The sequence below is a fragment of the Panthera uncia genome, chromosome F2 (assembly GCF_023721935.1).
Source record: "Panthera uncia isolate 11264 chromosome F2, Puncia_PCG_1.0, whole genome shotgun sequence".
Lineage (NCBI taxonomy): Eukaryota > Metazoa > Chordata > Mammalia > Carnivora > Felidae > Panthera > Panthera uncia.
Genome location: NC_064812.1, coordinates 48,132,886 through 48,152,141, shown reverse-complemented (window position 1 = coordinate 48,152,141; position 19,256 = coordinate 48,132,886). Strand labels below are relative to the sequence as shown.

At 33.8% G+C, this 19,256-nt stretch overlaps 1 protein-coding gene across 3 annotated transcripts in view; it reads left to right on the top strand.

Annotated features, from left to right (window-relative positions):
• The window catches only part of CNBD1 (cyclic nucleotide binding domain containing 1), a 453,327-nt gene that overhangs the window by 35,389 nt on the left and 398,682 nt on the right, over nucleotides 1-19,256 (top strand). For all 3 annotated transcript variants that reach the window (XR_007458475.1, XM_049633177.1, XM_049633176.1), the window contains exons 3-4: nucleotides 3,875-3,988; nucleotides 18,418-18,576. Coding sequence is in view for 2 of the 3 variants with exons in the window: in XM_049633177.1 (XP_049489134.1) it covers nucleotides 3,875-3,988; nucleotides 18,418-18,576 (273 nt within the window). In the remaining variant the exon portion in view is untranslated. The remainder of the gene's footprint in view (nucleotides 1-3,874; nucleotides 3,989-18,417; nucleotides 18,577-19,256) is intronic.

The following is a 19,256-nucleotide window of genomic DNA, read 5'->3' as shown; positions in this document are numbered from 1 at the left end:
GGCAGATTTCGATGGGCCTGGTCTGGAAATGGTGCACATCACTCCCACCCTCTCTTCCATGTTCCTTTGGCTAGAACTTAGCCATGTGACTATATCTAAGTGCAAGAGAAGTTGGGAAATGTAGGTTAGCCCTGTACCCAGGAAGAAAGGGACATGGTTTGTTGTAGCATAGGGAAGTTTTTAAGATAGATATAACATAATTGAATATTAAACATTGAATTATTATTATTTAGACATGTATCTATCATTTACTACATAAGCAAGTAAAGCATATAAAGCTTAAATGACTTTAATACTTTTAAACCTTAATACTTTTAACTTGATATAAACTAGAAAAATTAGTACACAAACAAAGGTCATTTTGATCCCAAGACTAGGGTTCTTTTATTTCTTTTTTTTAACATTTATTCATTTTTTGAGTGTGAGAGAGACAGAGCATGAGCAGGGGAGGGGCAGAGAGAGAGGGAAACACAGAATCTGAAGCAGGCTCCAGGCTCTGAGCTGTCAGTGCAGGGCCTGACGTGGGGCTTGAACTCACAGACTGCGAGATCATGACCTGAGCTGAAGTCGGATGCTCAACCAACTGAGCCACCCAGGTGCCCCATAGGGTTCTTTTATTTCTTATTGTAGGCACAATCTAGTAGAGGAGGCAAAAAGTAACTACTTGTCATGCAGTTAGGGAACCCTGCCAAGGCCATTAACTGGTATCCCTGTCCCCTGGCCTGGGATAGTGTAATTTATGTAGAGCTAAAAGATTATTTTGATTGATTCACACAGTAATTTAAAAATTTTTAAAAAGTATGTTACAGTCTTATTCTGCTCAGGTTGACATAATACTGTAGGTTGTCTTAACAGAAATTTATTTCTCACAGATCTAGAAGACGGGAAGTCCAAGATCAAGGTGCCAGTTGTTTCATTTCTGACTAGAGCTGTCTTCCTAGCGTGCAGATAGCTGCCTTTTTGTCGTGTCCTCTTATGGCCTTTACTTGGTGTGTGCATGTGCAGAGAGAGATCTTTCTCTCTTCCCCTTCTTACAAGACCACCAGTCCTAACAGATTAGGTCCCTGCCCTCATGATCTCATATAACTTTAATTACCTCCTAATAGCTTTATCTCCAGTTACAGTCACATTGGCAGATAGGGCTTCAACATATGAATATGGGGGAGGGGGAGGAATACAATAATCTATAGCAGTCGCTAATATTTAAAAATAAAAATTTCACATGAGAGTTCAAACTTCTGGCTTATGTAAAAATTTTAAAAAATGAAAACCTGTAGGATCTGGCCATTTTAGACTTATCTTAAGACATGACAGATGAGAGAGAGAGAGAGAGAGGTTGTGGCTTTCTCTTTATGGGCATTATTTCCAGTTTGGCACACACCCCACCTTTTAATACCTGCTTGGCTATTGTAAGCATCCTGAAAGTGCTCTAGAGTTCTGGTGTGTAAATCTATAGGTTTTGTATGTATTTCCCCTTCATCTGAGGAAACTGGGGTTTCTCTGCAGGTGAGTTTCCTTGCAGGTGAGCTTCAATAAAGTAGAGAATTTTGTCCATAGAGTGCTTACTCATAGCTTAGGAAATTATGTGGACAGTTTTAAAGTGTCAAATAGTTATTTGGATCCATGGTCTACTTTCTGACTCTGCCATAATTCTTAATCTTTCTGTATCCCTGGATTTCTAATTATATTTATACCATTTCTCCTAATCTACTTCTCTTGTGCATATTTAGAGGCATTTATTGGCATACTTCACATAGTTTTAGACAATAATGCAACCTACTGAACACACAGAACTATATGTTTTTATTTCAAAAGAGACTTAGAATACGCATATACTGCCAGATTACATTTTGTGATGTAGAGTATACATCATAGCAGCATAGAGCACTTAGGTCCTCATTTTGAAAATTATATCATGCCTAGTTCTAGCATTTGTCTTTTCCATTTCAGCCTTCCACATTTTTTACTTCTTGAAGATATTAACTTGGAGACAGATCATAAACACTGGTCCATGTACATCAGCTACCACACCTTGAAAATTCTCAAGGATTAGATGAAGCAGGCAGTTCAGTCATAGACATGGAAAATGACAAGAGTGAAGGTCTTAGCATTTTGATGTAAGCTTCTTAGCCACTCCAAAGATGGTCTATCCAGATCACAGATTGGAGTAAGGTTCCAAGTCTTATAGCATGGGCTCCGTGTAGACAAAGGAAAGAGACCATAATTTTGTACTTCATGGGCCTCAATTTCTTTATCTACCAAATGAGGATGATAGGAATATCAGCTGATATAGTTGTGTAAGGATAAATTATACGTTACATGTAAACTGCCTAGAATAGTGACTGGCACTTAGTATTAACTAACATGTTTTATTGTTTAGGGAGCAGTGTATCCAAAAAGTTAAGACAATGGGTTTTAAAGTCAATATAGTTTTCATTTGTACCCTGTGTCCTCTACTTACTAGTTAAATGAATTAAGTTTGCAGTTTCTTTATGTGTAGAATGGGCAATAAAGAATAGCAACTTTATCGGGTTGTGTAAATATATAATGAGACAAAAATAGTGTAAAGATTTTAGCCCAATGTTTGGCCTATAACAAGTACCTGATGTTTTACAAGTAGATGTGTAAAATAGATAAATGTAGAATGTGAATTCTAAGTTGGGGGAAAAAAGATCTTGGAGAAGCTTCTAATGATATGTGACTGGATTTAAAACAGATTAGATTCTTGCTTCATGTATCTCTATAGTGTAAGATTAGGCATGAAAATGCTTAATGTATATTAAATCAAATTCACTTTGCGCTATTTGAGTTAATTAAGTTAAATTAACTTAGATAACATTCTTAAAGTATGTAGTATTTGTTTTGTGTAAAGAATTAATATGGCATTTTAGGAAACTTTGGCCTGGAGAAAAAAAGCTGTTATAAATATTTTATAATGTGTTGCTATTATTTACACTGACAATGAAATAAAAGATTTCTCAAGTATTTTTATATTCATTGCCATGAGGCAAATATTGACAAAGATGTTTATCAGTGTTTGTTTTTAAGTATGATCATTTTTGATAATTATTGAAATAAGCTGTCAAGATGAATGCTTAGCATTTAAAAAAACTGATCAATTTTTCATGGTGGTTGTCTATTGAAAATTGAATGAAGCAGATTTTCCAGAAACAAATGTCATTACCTGACACTGAATGATAATTTACTATATCCTGTGGATTATTGGCATTTTTATATTTGCGGTGTGTTGAAATCTGGCTACAAATAGGAATCCCCTGGAGAAGGATGTTTAAAATAGGCCCATGCAGACCTCTAGACTTGGAGATCTTTCTTCAGAAAAAGGATAGAAAACCGTACTTCTAAAAAGCATCCCAGTTGATTCCACTGATCTTGTGGATTGGGAAATGTTGATCTTTTGCTCTAACATATCTTTATTCCAGTTCTAAAAAGAGTACATGATATTTTCATAAATCATTGCAAGGATTCAGATAAATATACTTTTTGGTGATATATATGTGACCTCTATGTGAATTATTTTGGAGGAATTTTAATTATGTGGCATATTTTATGTAAGGGCTTTAATCAATTACAGAAATAAAACTTTTAAGAAGGCCGAACTTAAAAATTAAATTTTTGACATTGACATTCCCATAAATCTAATATTCATAAAATATTTCTTACTGAGGCACACTATGAACAATTTTTATAGTGGATCTTTTTAAAGCACAGAATGTTTATGTTTCATATTTTTGTCATTTGTTTTTTTAGGCTAAATAGTATAGACTTAAGTTGTATGTATTGAGTCAAAAATCTTTCCTTGGAAACTATTATCTTATGACACTTAAAATTTAATTTGTCTCTCTTATTTTTAAAGCCAGAGTTCTTACAGTATCCTGTCAGCTCACAATATGTTTATAAAGCAATATCCTAAAATATTCCTGAAGAAAAAAACCAGACTGCCTAAACTCTTCAAACAAGAGGAAAAAAGGTAATGATGTCTTCTTTTGGAAACAAGGTTGATGTGCATATGCATTAAAAAACAAATGGAGCTCAAATAATGAAAGTATTTAATCTGTTTCCAGCACTCCATGCTAGGGAGCAGCCAAGAAAATGAAGTTTGGTAGGGAAGAGTAAATTTACACAATGATTTGGAGGAATTTTAATTATATGGTATGATGATTGGGACTAATAAGTGATGTTGCTCCTTTAGTTTTATCATTAAAAAGAATAAGCAACTAGCCTTATGTAATGAACATAATAAAAGAAAATGCTATTAGGAATGCGAAAGATAATACAATAAATGATACAAAGAAAACTAGGAAAATTATAAATTATGATAGAGTTATATAACTTGAGGCTAATTTGATAATCCAGATGTTATTGATTAATTTCTAAAAAAAGTGCTACTAAATTTATTCAAGGAGATAGAAATTAAAAATGTAATATGGTATAAATAGAAATTGTAAAAAGTACTCTTCAAAAGTATAATTTGGAGCAAAAAAGAACAAAAGCAAAAATTAAAAACCCGTAGCCAAGTGATATCACTAGAAGTTCCTTTCAAATGTCCAAGAAAAGCTAAAATTTCCGTGCAATTTAGTTTTTCCATAGTGTAAAAAATAAAAAGTAGTTTGTGATTTTGCCTTGTATCCATAACTCTGATATCAAAATTTAGCAAGAATAAAAGCCCCTGGGTGGTTTGGTTGGTTGAGCATGCCATACTTGACTTAGGCTCAGGTCATGATCTCGCAGTTCATGGAATAGAGCCCCACATGGGGCTCTGTGCTGACAGTGCAGAAGTTCTCTCCCCTGACAATGCAAACAGTGCCTGCTTGGAATTCTCTCTCTCCCTCTCTGTATCTGCCCCTCCCCAGCTCACATGCATGCACTTTCTCTCTCTCAAAATAAATAAACAGCTAAAAAATTTTAACAAAAGTAACATAAATAAGAAATACTAATTTTAATTATTATCATGTAGGAAAATATACATAATAAAATATTAGCAAGTGAAATAATGCAATAGTGTATTAGATGTGTACATCATAGTTATATTGGTTTCATCTCATGAACTTAAAGAAAGTTCATCATTAGAAAATCTATTATTACAATTTTATACTACTAGTAGTTCAAGAAGAAATGTTGAAAAGGTATTTGATGTAATTCAATATGTCTCATAGTAAAATTAAAATCATGCTTTTACTTGTAATTGTGCAGTATGTGACTATTAAAAACTACAAAACATTTGTATTTTAAGCCAGAAAGAAACTCCTCTAAAGTAGCAATAAAAATACCTTAAATGGAATTAAAATTACATTCATGAAATGTATTAAATTATGAATCTCTAAGCTTAGTTTACACTGGCCCTTGGTAATGTGATGAATCCACATAGGCTTGGATGGTGGGACTAGAGCTCAGGTAATTCAGAGAAGCTTTTGGCAGAAAATAATTGATGAGAAAACATGAATCTTAGCAAACACTAAATACCAACACTATTAAAATTATTCATGAATAACATTTACCCATTATCATTGCCATATTCAACACTCTGTCATTCACTTAATGTAAATGTCATGTGACAGATACAGCAGCAGGGCTTTGAAGAATGACATGAGCCTTGTTTGGGACATCTGGTGAGAATTCCTTATGTCAGGGCATTTGCTAAATATCGAAGTGCAAGGAGAGTAGAAGAAATGCTTCATATAACCATTAACTCCACTTGGAGCAGTGCCACGTAAATGAAAATAAATGGAAGACCTGGCTGGAACATAGATCAAAGATGACTCAGAACTATGACAGTTGTCCAAATTTATTTTATTTATGAATCAACTATAGAGAAGGTAATTTTTTAACATATCGACAGGTATTAGATATCAAATCTGCAATATTTCTTTTAAAAAAGCACTGAATTTTGACTCACACAACTTGGATCTGAGTTTCTATTTTGTCCAAGTGTAACAGCATGACTTGGGAATAGCCTCTGAACATTGCTCTGTTTTTACCTCGGTAAAGAAGATAATATTAATATCCCACATTAATAGCTCATTTCAGAGTTATGCATGGAAACAACTTTTAAATTGTACTAGCTTTTATTATTATCATGGACTACAGATATAGGCAGTGAGGATGTTTTGTATAGATGTATAACATCTGTCAAGAAATTCTGCCGCTTTTCAAATAGGTTAACCAACAACAGCAACAATAACAAATTAATACATATAATAGTAACAGTAACAAATTGCTGCATCTTCGCTTAAACAAATTTAATATTCACCCTTTTAAACAAGAAATGACAGAGTTAAATTATTTTTTAATTGAAGTGTAGTTGATGCACAATGTTACAATAGTTTTAGATGTACAACATAGAGATTCAGTAACTGTACATTTTACTATGCTCACCACAAGTGTAGCTACCATCTGTCATCATACAATACTATTACAGTACCATTGACCACATTCCCTATGCTATACCTTTCATCCCCATCCCTTATTCATTCCATAACTGGAAGCCTGTATGTCCCATTCTCCTTCACCCATTTTGCCCACCTCCCACCCACATCCCCTCTGGAAATCACCAGTTTGCTCTCTGTGTTTATGGGTCTCTTTTGCTTGTTTATTCATTTGTTTTGTTGTTTACATTCCATACATAAATGAAGTCATATGATATTTGTCTTTCTATGTCTGATTTATTTCACTTGACAAAATACCTTCTGGGGTGGTTCATGTTGTTGAAAATGGCAAGATCTCATTCTTTTTTATGGCTAATATTCATTCCATTGTATATATACCACATCTTCTTTATGCATTCGATAGATGGACACTTTGGGTTGCTTCTGTATCTTGGTTGTTATAAATAATGCTGCAATAAACTTAGGGGTGCATATATCTTTTGAATTAATGTTTTTGTTTCTTTGGATAAATACCCAGTAGTGGAATTACTGAATTGTATGGTATTTCTATTTTCAGTTTTTCAAGGAAACTCCATACTGTTTTTCACAGCAGCTGTACCAATTTATGTCCCCATCAACAGTGCATGAAGGTTCTTTTTTCTCTACATCCTCCTTAACAGTTATTTCTTGGAGAAGACAGACTTTTAATCAGTACGCCTTTATATCAGTTCATTTCTGGAGGAAAAGAAGGTTTAAGGAAATGATAGTAATTGAGAAAACTATTCCACAGAATTGTGGAAATCTATGTTGAAGATATATTTATTAAATAAGCAACTTTTTGGGGGGAGAGTAGGAAGTCAAGTATTATAAGGAAGCTTGTATTCTTATTTGACTTTTATAAATCATTTGACTTACTTTTTTGGATAGTAAGCCTAGAGACAATTTGATTTTTTTTTCTTTTAGAGAATGAATAAAAATGACTAAACTGCAGCTTTTCTATTGGGACATTTTACTCCACATTTTTAACCATTTATTCATTTGTCTGTGGGCTTATTGTTAAACTGCAAAGTTGTGTATGGGCTTTGGCTATAATATACTTGTCTCATTAAATTTAACAGCAATCAATCACATGTTGCACTTAATATGCAGGGTATGGCGTTTTAGACTCTTTTGATATATTTTTACTCAGGACATTTTAATGAAGTCCAATAAGTATCTATTATCCTAAAAGATTTAATTCTAATTAGGCATAGGATCAAAAAAGGATGAAGAAAAGGGAGTAACTTGCTCTGTTTAGAAGGAGTTTCTAGGTTTATAACTTATAACAGATTATAACAGGTTTATAACCAGGTAATGGTAATGTTTAGCAAAACCATCTTAACTTAGCTTGTGTTATATAACTTAAAACTGAAGAAACCTGGTAAGAGTAAAAGGATGTTGGCAATGTGCTATACTGTGCTTCCTGTCCACCAGCCCTGGGGTCTCACTAAGAGTATCCTTCAATGTGCTAAAGGCATCCTGACTGGAAGGGTCTTCTGGGATATTTCTCATGGCTCCAGAAGTCAGTATGCTCAGTTGGCCAAATTACCTATTTCTCCAAAAGCTGTCAAAGCATGTTTTGTGCAAAGATTTGATGCTTCAGTTTGGACTTCAGATTCTAAAGAGACTAGGACATTTCAGCTGCTTGAATTGAAGCTCAAAATTTTACTTCTACATCTAAAAGCAGCAGTAACATGTACCTTTGATCTGGGTTAAAATGATGTGGAACTTCTCTGTAATATATATATATTTTTCCGAAACACATTTTAAAATAATTATTTGGTATAGTACACATTGTACCTTGATGGATTACAAATTCTCTCTAAAAGTGTAAGTGCAGAAAATGCTGGAAAATAAAGATGAATATTTGGAGATGAAGCAACTAAAAACCTAGAGCAAATGGATTCTGATAGACTGACTTTAAAAAAATCTCTGCAAAATTACTTTCTTAGCTTGTGTTCTTTCGAGATTTGGACTCAATTTCATTCTCTAGCATTGTGAAAATTACCCATGTGCTACAGCTACAGCTAAGTAGTGCTTATTTCATGCTAGCTTGAATCTGGCCTCAGGGTAATTAACCACAGGGTATTTGAAAACTATGTATTTAACGTTAGAACAAAGGAGACTATCCTTTTCGTGATTATAAAACCCTTATTTTGTCTGAAGTTCTGAGGTCTATTGAATGAGATGCTCCTTGTGTGTTTTTTTTAAGTCAGAACAGTAATAATTCTGTTTTACTATTTTTCCCTAAAAATAAATGCAAAAATTTACATCATCTAGGAAGAAACCTTATAATAATGCTTTATCATTTGTTTATTCATTTAAATAATATGTACTGAGTATTGATCGTGTTAAGTGCAAGTCTCGCAGGGTCTCATATTCAGAAGGTATGGCACTGACAGGCACTAAGTGGTAATAAATAAAGTGTAATAAGTGTCAGCGGTGACAAAGTGCGGGGGTGGGCAGTTTGCATTGAGAGTGCTTGTGTTAATGGCAGACGATGTACTAGAAGGTCAAGGCAAGAATCCCTGAGGAAGGGATGTTGAAGTTCAAGGATAAGTAAGAGTTAGCTAGGAGAAGAAGGAAAAGAGTCCTTGAGGCAAAAACAAAACAAAACAAAACAAAACCAAAAAAATCCCCAAATTCATGTGATGGTCTTCACCATTATTATCCAAGTGCTGGTAAGGCTATTTTGGCTGATATAGTAATTTCCCAGTTTAGTAGTTGCCACTAGAAAGTTTTGGGAAAATTTTTTTTCAAAATATTTAGATAATTTCTTCCATATATGTCAACATGGGAGTGGTGATGGCTTGCAGTGCAGGAGAAGAAAGAAAAAGAGGGAAAGAAAGAGAAAGAAAGAAAGAAAGAAAGAAAGACAGAAAGAAAGAGAAGAAAGAAAGAAAATAAAGAGGAGAAAAAGAAAGAAAGAAAGAAAAAGAAAGAAGAAAATAAAGAGGAGAGAAAGAAAGAAAAAGAAAGAAAAGAAAATAAAGAGGAGAGAAAGAAAGAAAGAAAGAAAGAAAGAAGGGCAGAAGGAAAGAAGGAAGGAAGGAAGGAAGGAACAAAAGGAAAAGAAAGAAAAGGACAGAAAGAAAAGAAAAAGGAAAGAAGGAAGGGAGGAAGAGAGGAAGAAAGGAAAAGGAAAAAAGGAACAAGGGAGAAAGGCAAGGGCAAAGTGCAGGACTGTCATGCTAGTTTATGAAAGCAATATTTGGACCTTTGAGAGAATTTTCAGAAGGAAAGGGAAGGGAAATTTATAGAAATCTAACTAGTTGCCTCAGCCATGGTCTGATGTCTTTTGTGGGCCAAATTAAATCATTTGCTATGATATAAAAATGAAACCCTGGATGGCCTCGGGCATTACTGTAGCAAAATGGTGGCAATTTGTAGAAATTGCCTAAGTGCATAGGATTTCCCTGTGTTAGAGTGAACTGTTATAAGAAAGTTTCAAGTCTTGAGTTGGAAAAAAAATTCCATTCCATGTTTACAACTACCACTGAGGAATGGTAGATTATTCTAAAAGGAAGGCCCTTTTGTCACACTTTCTTCCTTATGGTTTTGGTTGGAATTGTCCAGGAATAGGCGTTGAACTGTTCTGACTTGAGTAGAAGTATTCTAACTTGGAGTTGTGGAGCTATCCAGGGGTGAGGAAAGGCAGAGAAAACAAGAGGCAGACAAGAAGCAGGAGGAGCCAGGAAATAATTGGAGAAATGTGCACTGAGTGAGGAGAAACCATTTGTCCTAGGCATGGGGTTGAGGACATTTAAGAAAAGAAAACTCTTATTAATGTATTACAAGTATGTTGGGCTATATGTGATACAGCATCTCTTTAGGATAACCCCAGTATCTGATGAACTCTATTGCACTTACAAATGCTCTAAATATTTGGTTTAGTTTAGTTTAGTTTGGTTGAGGAAATATAGGCAAAGTTGGTTTTATTTCTGGATAAACAAGACATGGAATAGAGTATTTAAGGAAGAAACACAGTGGCAGAGGTAACTTCAGAATGTCATCTGGGTAAATGTTGAAATCTTAAGGAGAGGTTTGTACTTCCATGGATTTGTGTGGAACCTTATCTAGATTTTAAGAGGCCAGTAGATCCCAGTGGGCATAATTTTAATTGCATGGAATTCCTGACCAACACCCTACCCTGATAATGGAAAAATGTGATACCATCAGTTAAGAGATAGGTAGTGAACGTGGTGCAATTATGAGTTCAGCTGGAAGAGTATTATAAATGCTGCTGCATTTTCTTATAGATTCCATTTCTGTAAGGGGAAAAAGCCGTCTTTGATTCAAAGGGAATCAGTTCTAGGTTTAAAAGCCTATAGTTGAAAGTTTGGAGCTTCTTCCATATTGTGTACTATTGGTGGCAAGAAATTTGCTTCCCTGTCTCCAAATTGGCCCTTCCATTCTCCAAAACGAGATGCTTCATTCATTACTTAAATTAGCCCAATGAGGCTAAGATCTCTTCAAGGACATAACTATGAAATCAGGAAGAGAAAGTCTAAAATTTACAAGCTACATTTTCATTGAATTTAATTATTTTATTTAATAAATTAAGTCCAGCTTGAGTGACAGTATAGCTAAATGATGTTTTATTATTGTTTCTCAATAGTCAGTAATCATCAATTCCAATACAGAAGTCAGGTAGAGAGCTTTGGTACTAAAGCAAGGTTGTCTATAGAATATGGAAATGGGGATGGAAAAGAAACTAGATAAAAGCCATTAAGATGAGTGTGTAAGAGCTAAACAAAGCTAATTTAAGAATGCTGAGGGGACACCTGGATGGCTCAGTGGGTTAAGCGTCCGACTTTAGCTCAGGTCATGATCTCACAGTTCGTGGGTTTGAGCCCCACGTTGGGCTCTGTGCTGACTGCTCAGAGCCTGGAGACTGCTTCGGATTCTGGGTCTCCCTCTCTTTCTGCCCCTTCCCCTGCTCATGCTCTGTCTCTCAAAAATAAGTAAACATTGAAAAATTTTTTTAAAAAGAATGCTGAGGAAAATTAAGGATCAGTAAATATGTTATTTTATAGCATATATTTTATAAATATATGGTAATATATTGTTATAGTCAAGGTTGTCTTTAGATATCCCAACTTTTTAAATTTGGGCATCTTTAATTTCAGTTAATATTCAGTAGGTAAATAATCCTTTTGAAATAATTTGACTTTCTTGCATTTTCATATAGCTTGTCATATATTAATGGAAAATGTATTGCTGCTTTATAGCATAGAATACAGATTAAGTACAATCAACTGTTCACATTTAACTGTGGATTTTCTATTGCTTTTTGGGGATGAAAAGAGGAGACTCTGTGTTTGGCATAGACATTTATCTAGTAGAAACCAGGGAAATATTGCTTACCTCTCTCTCTAACCTTAAAATATTCTTCTTATATAATAAGAGATGACAGGATTCCAATATTTGCTGTCAAGAGTATATAAAAGAATTTGCCTTTGAATCCTCAATTTTAACTTTGGATATGTTGGCAATGTGTGGGACAAAGTCAGCACTCTTGCTCAATATAAGACAAAGCTTGCAACTTACAAATGTACATCCTGGGGCTGGAATTCACTCATAATTATTTCCTGGTTTTTCCTGGTTTGGCACCAGTGATAATTAAGCTAAGCTTAACAAATGGAGTTAATGCAGTAAATAAACTTAAAGTGGTTGTATTTATTTGTATTTTTATGAGTCAGGCTGACTTCAGAGTCTAAAAAAAAGGATTGAAGAATCCTATAGCAAACATCTTAAGAAAGATCCTATATATATTTTATATATTATATATATATATATATATATATATATATACTTACATATATATATAATATATATATAGTCCTATATATATTTTATATATATATATATATATATACTTACATATATATATATATAATATATATATAGGATACATATATTATATATATATTACTCTGACTCTAACCACTACCTAGTAAAATTTATATGGATTTACAAAAAAGTGGGGGAGGGGGATACAGAAAGATTTGGGGGACTAATTTTAAAAAGTTTGTAAGAGCTAGAATACAAGAATACATAGATGGCAGTGTGTTGTGATGGCCTCTGGACTAGTCAGATCTGGGTTTGAATTTCAGTTCTGCAATTTAGTAATTGTATTACTTTAAGATTATCTAAAATTTTGAATCTTAGTCTCTTTATCTATAATTGAGACAGTGATACATACTCTTTAGTCATGTTGGAGGATTGAATGAGATAATGAGATAATTTAATGCACTAAATTTTATTTTATTTTGCTTGTTAGTGGTGCTAATCCCTATCGCCTGAATTTACTGGGGCTTTTTAAAAAAATCTTTAATGTGGCCAATTTAAAAACAATGACATCTATAAAAACTATTATTTTGCACTATGAATAATTCTTTTACTAATGCATGATTGTGTAATATACATTGGTCCTTTGGAAAATGGTTCACTAGGTTATATAGATCTTGCAAATGTTAACATGTTTTCTTATGCAATGTATAAAGATCACAGTTTTTTTAATTTATAATTTTTTTTTACCTTAGAGAGAGAGAGAAAGCACAAGCTGGGGGAAAGGGGCAGAGGGAGAGAGAGAGAGAGATGGAGAGAGACAGAGAGAGAGAGAGAGAGAGAGAGAGAGAGAGAGAGAGAGAGAATCCCAAGCAGGCTCCATACTCAGTGTGGAGCCCGGCACAGGGCTCAGTCTTGTGACCCTAGGATCATGACCTGAGCCGAAATCAATAAGATGCTCAACTGACTTAGCCACCCAAGTGCCCCAAGATCACAATTTTTATATCATCACTGATCATCAGAAAAGCCTTACATGTTAGGAAGCTCTCAAGTTTACAGAAGTGGATACAGGTTTTACAAAAATCAAATTTTTACTTGAAAGCTTAACTTTTATCATAAACAGCAGACACTGTTTATTTGAAGTGACAACTGCACGTCACTGATTTTTGAGAAAATAGATTCCAGATATCCAAGTTATATCCAAATATCCAAGTCATTTATTATAGTTTGTCTTTTGGCTATTCTTTCAAGTTAATATGGAGTACAGTGAAATAAGTTAATAGTAGTGCTTACAACTCAGATAATAATTCACTTTTACTTGAGATAAAAATCTCTTTGAGGTACTACAAAAATGCTTTATCTATACTTTTCCTTTTGTCACACAGAATATCACAAAGCAGTGTACTCAAGGTCAGAGGGTTGGGAATAAAATTAAATTTTTTTTGGCTTTTTAAAAATTATAAGTATGTGGCAGTGAAGAATTCAGTGACTTCTGGAATAGTTTCGTCCCATTATTTTGAGTCATTCTTGGTTGCAAGTAGTTTCACCCATCATTATTTTCATGATTAGATTTCAACACAGCAAGAAAGAGGCAAATACTATCTTAATGGTATTGTGATTTTTGATTTTTTTTCTCTTTGTAGTTTGCTGAGGAATTAAATAACTTAGTGATTTCCTATAGTCAGTATAACTCCATAAATACATGAAAAGTGATCAATATTTTTCAATTAATTTCACAAAGTCAAAAATTTAATAATATGGTAGCAGTAAAAATGTAGAGCAACTGAAACTTATGCCTTGGCTATTGTTATAGCCAGTTTAGAAAACAATGTGGCATTACTAATATAATGTTGTGCATATACTAATTTTAATTCTTGGAGAAGTTCTGGATGTACAAGATAGTCATAGTAGCCAAGTTTGTATATAGCAAACAAACAGATAAAAAACAAAACAAACCTGGAAACAAAAATCTCAATTGCCCACAGACTAAGAAAATCCCCTTTGTGGTATATAAATATAATGAAATCTTATACAGCAGTAAAATGAATGAACTATAGTCATTAAATCTCATAAACACAATGAACAACAACTAAAAAACAAGTTATGGAATTCATAAGAATCACTTCATTTCTATCAAGTGCAAAACTAAATATGCAAAACGAAAATTAGGTTTTTAAAGGGATGCATATATTTTTGATTAATCTGTATAATGAAAACCAAGGGAATAATAGGAACAAACTTCAGTGTAGTGGTTATCTCTGGAGTGAGTGCTATGTATCTGTCCATGGAAGAGTAATTGTACAGTGCCATGGGTACCTTAAAGATCTGGGTAGGTACATTAACATTCATTTTACTGTTACTTTTAAACTTACAATATATTATGTATTTTTTAATTTAATAATCAATAGGAACAATGCCAAAAACCTTAAAAAGTCAATAGCAGAGAAATAACTAGAATTGCCTAATTACTTGCTAGTTATGGTAACCATCAATTCTGTGGATAATTTCATGTATCCCTATCATTTGCTTTGAGTAAAAATTAATTCAGAAATAATTAGATGTAGTGATATCAAAAAAGTATGAAAAGATTAACAGAGAATATTAATCTGTTGTATAGTGGCTATGTCTATTTGACAGGGTCAAAATATTTTTTTTTAAGTTTATTTATTTATTTTGAGAGAGACAGAGATAGTGCAAGTGGGGGAGGGGCAGAGAGAGAGGGAGAGAGAGAGAAAATCCCAAGCAGGCTCCGTGCTGGCAGCACAGAGCCCAATGTGGGGCTCGAACTCAAGAAACCGTGAGATCATTACCTGAGCCGAATTCAAGAGTCAGACACAACCGACTGATACACTCTTTGCCCCAAGGTCAAAATATTTTTGAGCAGAATTTGGCATCTTTAGAAATTTTTTCTGCAAGAAAATTTCTTGTACTTTCTTCCTGGAATATTCTTTTTTTTTTTTTTTTAACTTTTTTAATCTTGTGTGGCAGTTTAAATCTCTCTCTGAGACATTGTCTTTTCCTGGCAAGCAAAATATGTCACCTATTTTTACAGTCTTATAAGTATCCTATACTTGTTATTCATAACATGTATAAATTCTTCATATCACTTTTAACAACTTTCAATAACACATTTAGGGACTAATTAACCTATTAGTGCCTTCCCCCATTAGATAGTAAGGAACATATTGGCTAAGCAGACTGTCGTGAGACCTTATTGCCCAGAAGATATCTGGCTCACCCTATCCAGTGATGGCCAGTGTTATATGGTTGCATTGGAAGTTGCATGGGTGAAGTCCTGGTCATGTTAGGGCCTTACATGGCATGATAGGACCTCATCCTAAGCAGGTGGGTAACCATCTTTATAACCCAAGTGTGTCTCATGAGGAAATGGGGGAAACTTTTGAAGCCATGCTTACTGATGGCTGATGGCATCACGTGTTCCTTGCTATATTTTAGGTATATTGCAATAAAATTGAGTAAATGGCGTTAAGAAAAAAAAAAGTAAGGAATCAGAAATACAACTGATGTTTGTCTTTTGTCATATTAAGAAAGTTCACTTCAAGGCACCTGAGTGGCTCAGTCTGAGCATCTGACTCTTGATTTTGGCTCTTGATTTTGGCTCAGGTCATGAACCCAGAGTTGTGGGATCAAGCCCTGTGTTGGGTTACATGCTGAATGTGGAGCCTGCTTAAGAGTCTTCTCTCTCTCCCTCTGCTCCTTTTCCCTACTTGTGTGCTTTCTCTCTTTCTCTAAAGAAAAGAAAAAAATATTTCTATTTCTAGTTTTGTAGGAGTTTATATTACACATGAATGTTTTATCACATGAAATGTTTAGATAATCATGATTTATTTTATCCCATTAATATGTTGAACAACATTCATGAAATAGTATTCCTGGCATAGTCTTAACTAGGCTATGCTTTATATCTAAAAAATTATTACTGAATTCAGTTTATTAATATTTTGCTTAGGATTTTTGCATCTATGTTCAGTGATACTGGCTTGTAATTTTCTTGTAATATCCTTGCCAGATGTTGATATTAAGGCTAGGTTGGCTTCATAATACTAGCTGGAAAGTATAGCTGTCTTTTGTATTTTCTGCAAGTATTTGGGTTTATTTATCTATTAGGAGTTTGTTAGAATTCATCATTAAGGCCATTTTGGCCAGGAGTTTCTTTGTGGAAGGAATCTTACTTCTTAGTTATATTCTTTAAAATATTTAGAACAATTCAAAGTTTCTTTATGTTATCAGTATGGTAATTTGTACTTTTACAGTGATTTATCTCATCTAAGGTTTCAAATTTGTTGGCATTGGATTATCCATACTATTATATATTTGTATATTATATATATATTTAATATATTGCATTATTGCTAATTTTACTATGTAATGATGAGGATAATTTTCTACCATTTCCTGAAGAGTATAGGGCACAATTTAATCAACTAATCAATTAATGTGTCTGACCACCTATTTGTTTCTATTGCTTTTGGTGGTTTAGTATCTCCTGGTTAATTTCAAGAGGCTTAAATGTCATTGGGGACTATTTTGAATCCTTTGGCTAGTTTGAGATTTACAACATGAAGTAGAAAATTCAGGAGTTGCCCACCTTGGGCAAATATGATGAACTTGGGCCAGAAGAATACTAGGTCCATGGGGACTCACTTTGCATATTCCTGCCACAAAGCTGCTATATCTACCTTCACTTTTCCCTCCAGTCCACAGACCTCTCCTTTTTAGAATATAAGAACTTCATTTCATTTGCATTTTAGTATACAGGCTGGGTGGAGAAAAGCAAATTGCTTTATACCTGAATTCTCATCATTGCTGAGCTTTACTGTGCTTACTATTTATAGGAGTAAGTAGGGATAGAGTTTGAAGTGGTGTTCTAGGTCTGGAAGGAATGTTTGAGGTTCTGTAAAAATGATAGAAAGGGAAATGGATTTTGGCTTTTAATTTTATATTTGTAAGTTATGCTAGGCTATCTTCTTTGTGTATACATCAAGTAAGCTTTACTACTAAGCTTTAACAAGCAGCTATGAGTGGTAAGACAAATTATATAAACTCTTTAATCTGCAATTTCCTTATCTTATCAATGGGGGATAATATTGTTTATTTCACATGGTTAATGTTAATGAGATATGTGCATATAATGTTTAGCAGAACAACCAGCACAAAAACTCAAATGTATGTTCGATGTTAATGTGATTATTTACTATTATTATTATTATTATCCCACATAATGTTTATCTTATATTTAAGTATGATTTTAATATTCTCATGTATATAATTACAGGTCATTTGGGCTTTTATCATCTCCACATTTTTTTTTCTTAAGGATAATACCATTCATTAGCATTCATTAGTTTTTGCTCTTAGGTTTTTAGTGACTTCTAAATAGAAATGTGTGGAACTAGAAAAATGAATGGGAATGGTTATTCAGCCATACATCTCCTGGGAACTTGGGTGTATAACATACTGTAGCACAAGAATAAAGAAAAATGGCTGCTTTCAGATGATCACAATTTACTAGTTGGAAACAAAAGTTTTTAAAAAAGCAATTTTATAATTGGTGTGAAGAAAACACCAAAAAACAAGTGAATGGCTCTAAAGAGAAGGATATTGACCATTGACTTCAAATATTTACTAAGTTATGTACATCTAATTACAAAAGATGGTTCAATCACTTAATACAGTTATAATACGTATAATCAGGCTCTGAATGTGGAAAGTATTTTATGTATGTCCACTTTTAAGTGGACGTATGTAACACCACTACTGATGACTGGGCGAAAAAACAGAACTAAGGCAATGAAAAGGCATACATTATTAAAATGCCATATTATCTCACAACAATGCAATTTTGCTCTTAACAGTAAAGTAAAAGTTCATGGTACTCTTTTTTTTAGAGGAAGGGATGTCATAGCATCTGTCTGGCTTTTTTTAAGTTTACTTATTTATTGAGAGAGAGAGCGCGCGCACAGGAGAGAGAGAAAGTGTGGGGAGGGGCAGAAAGAGAATCCCAAGTAGGCTCTATACTGTTATCATGGAGCCCAATGCAGGGCTTGAACTCACAAACTGTGAAATCATGACCTGAACTGAAATCAAGAGTTGGACCCTTAACTGACTGAGCCACGCAGTTGCCAAATGTCAGTCATTTTTATACAATATGCAACACCATAATCTGTTGTGTTCCTTTGTTCAGAGAACTTACTGAAGGCACCGAAGAACTTCAACCCCAACAACCTGATGATTCTCACAATATAGCTATCCATGTTAAAAAAGCACGTGGTGGCCCTACTTTATATGAACCAAAAAAATTAGAAGAGAAGTTAGTGGAATTCCTGGATATTTTAAAGAAATTGTAAGTATTTTTAGTACTTCTTATTGAATGATACTTTTGAATAGGTCCACTTTTTTTTTTAAGTTAGTTGTTTGCAGCTAAGTGTGTTTCAGTTGCAATCTACCACTAATGGTTGATTCAGGAGAGGTAGAAATACTGAAGACTGTTTCTAGATGAATGCAGTCCTCATCAATTCAGTCTTCATGGCATATCATGAATATATTGGTAATATATCCAGTTGTGGCACATCATTTTAATTTTAAGCTGCAAGCAAAATAGGTGTTAATTACTGATTGTATTAAATCAAAATTATGTTTAAGATTTCATCAGTTTATGTTTTGTCAGCTCTTCACAGAATTTAAACTGTCTTCTCCATGGCACAGCCATTATATAAACTTATCTCATATTCTTTTTAACTTCTTAGAACACTTTGCACCATGATTGGGGCACAAGTGCCTGAAGGAGAGGGAGAAGGAGAGAGGAGGGATTAAATCTGGGTGGAGGCTGGTTACCAGATATGGTATTGGACTTGTGAATGAAATTAAAGTTGAAATGAGACCGTGGGAAAATGTGATAATGGAATACTGATTGACAACACAAACAAAATGAAGAGGAGAGTGTCAAGACTAGAATTGTGCCTGAAAGAAAAAAACAGTAGCATAGAATGAGAAAATAAAAATCTGGCATTTATATTTGGAGGA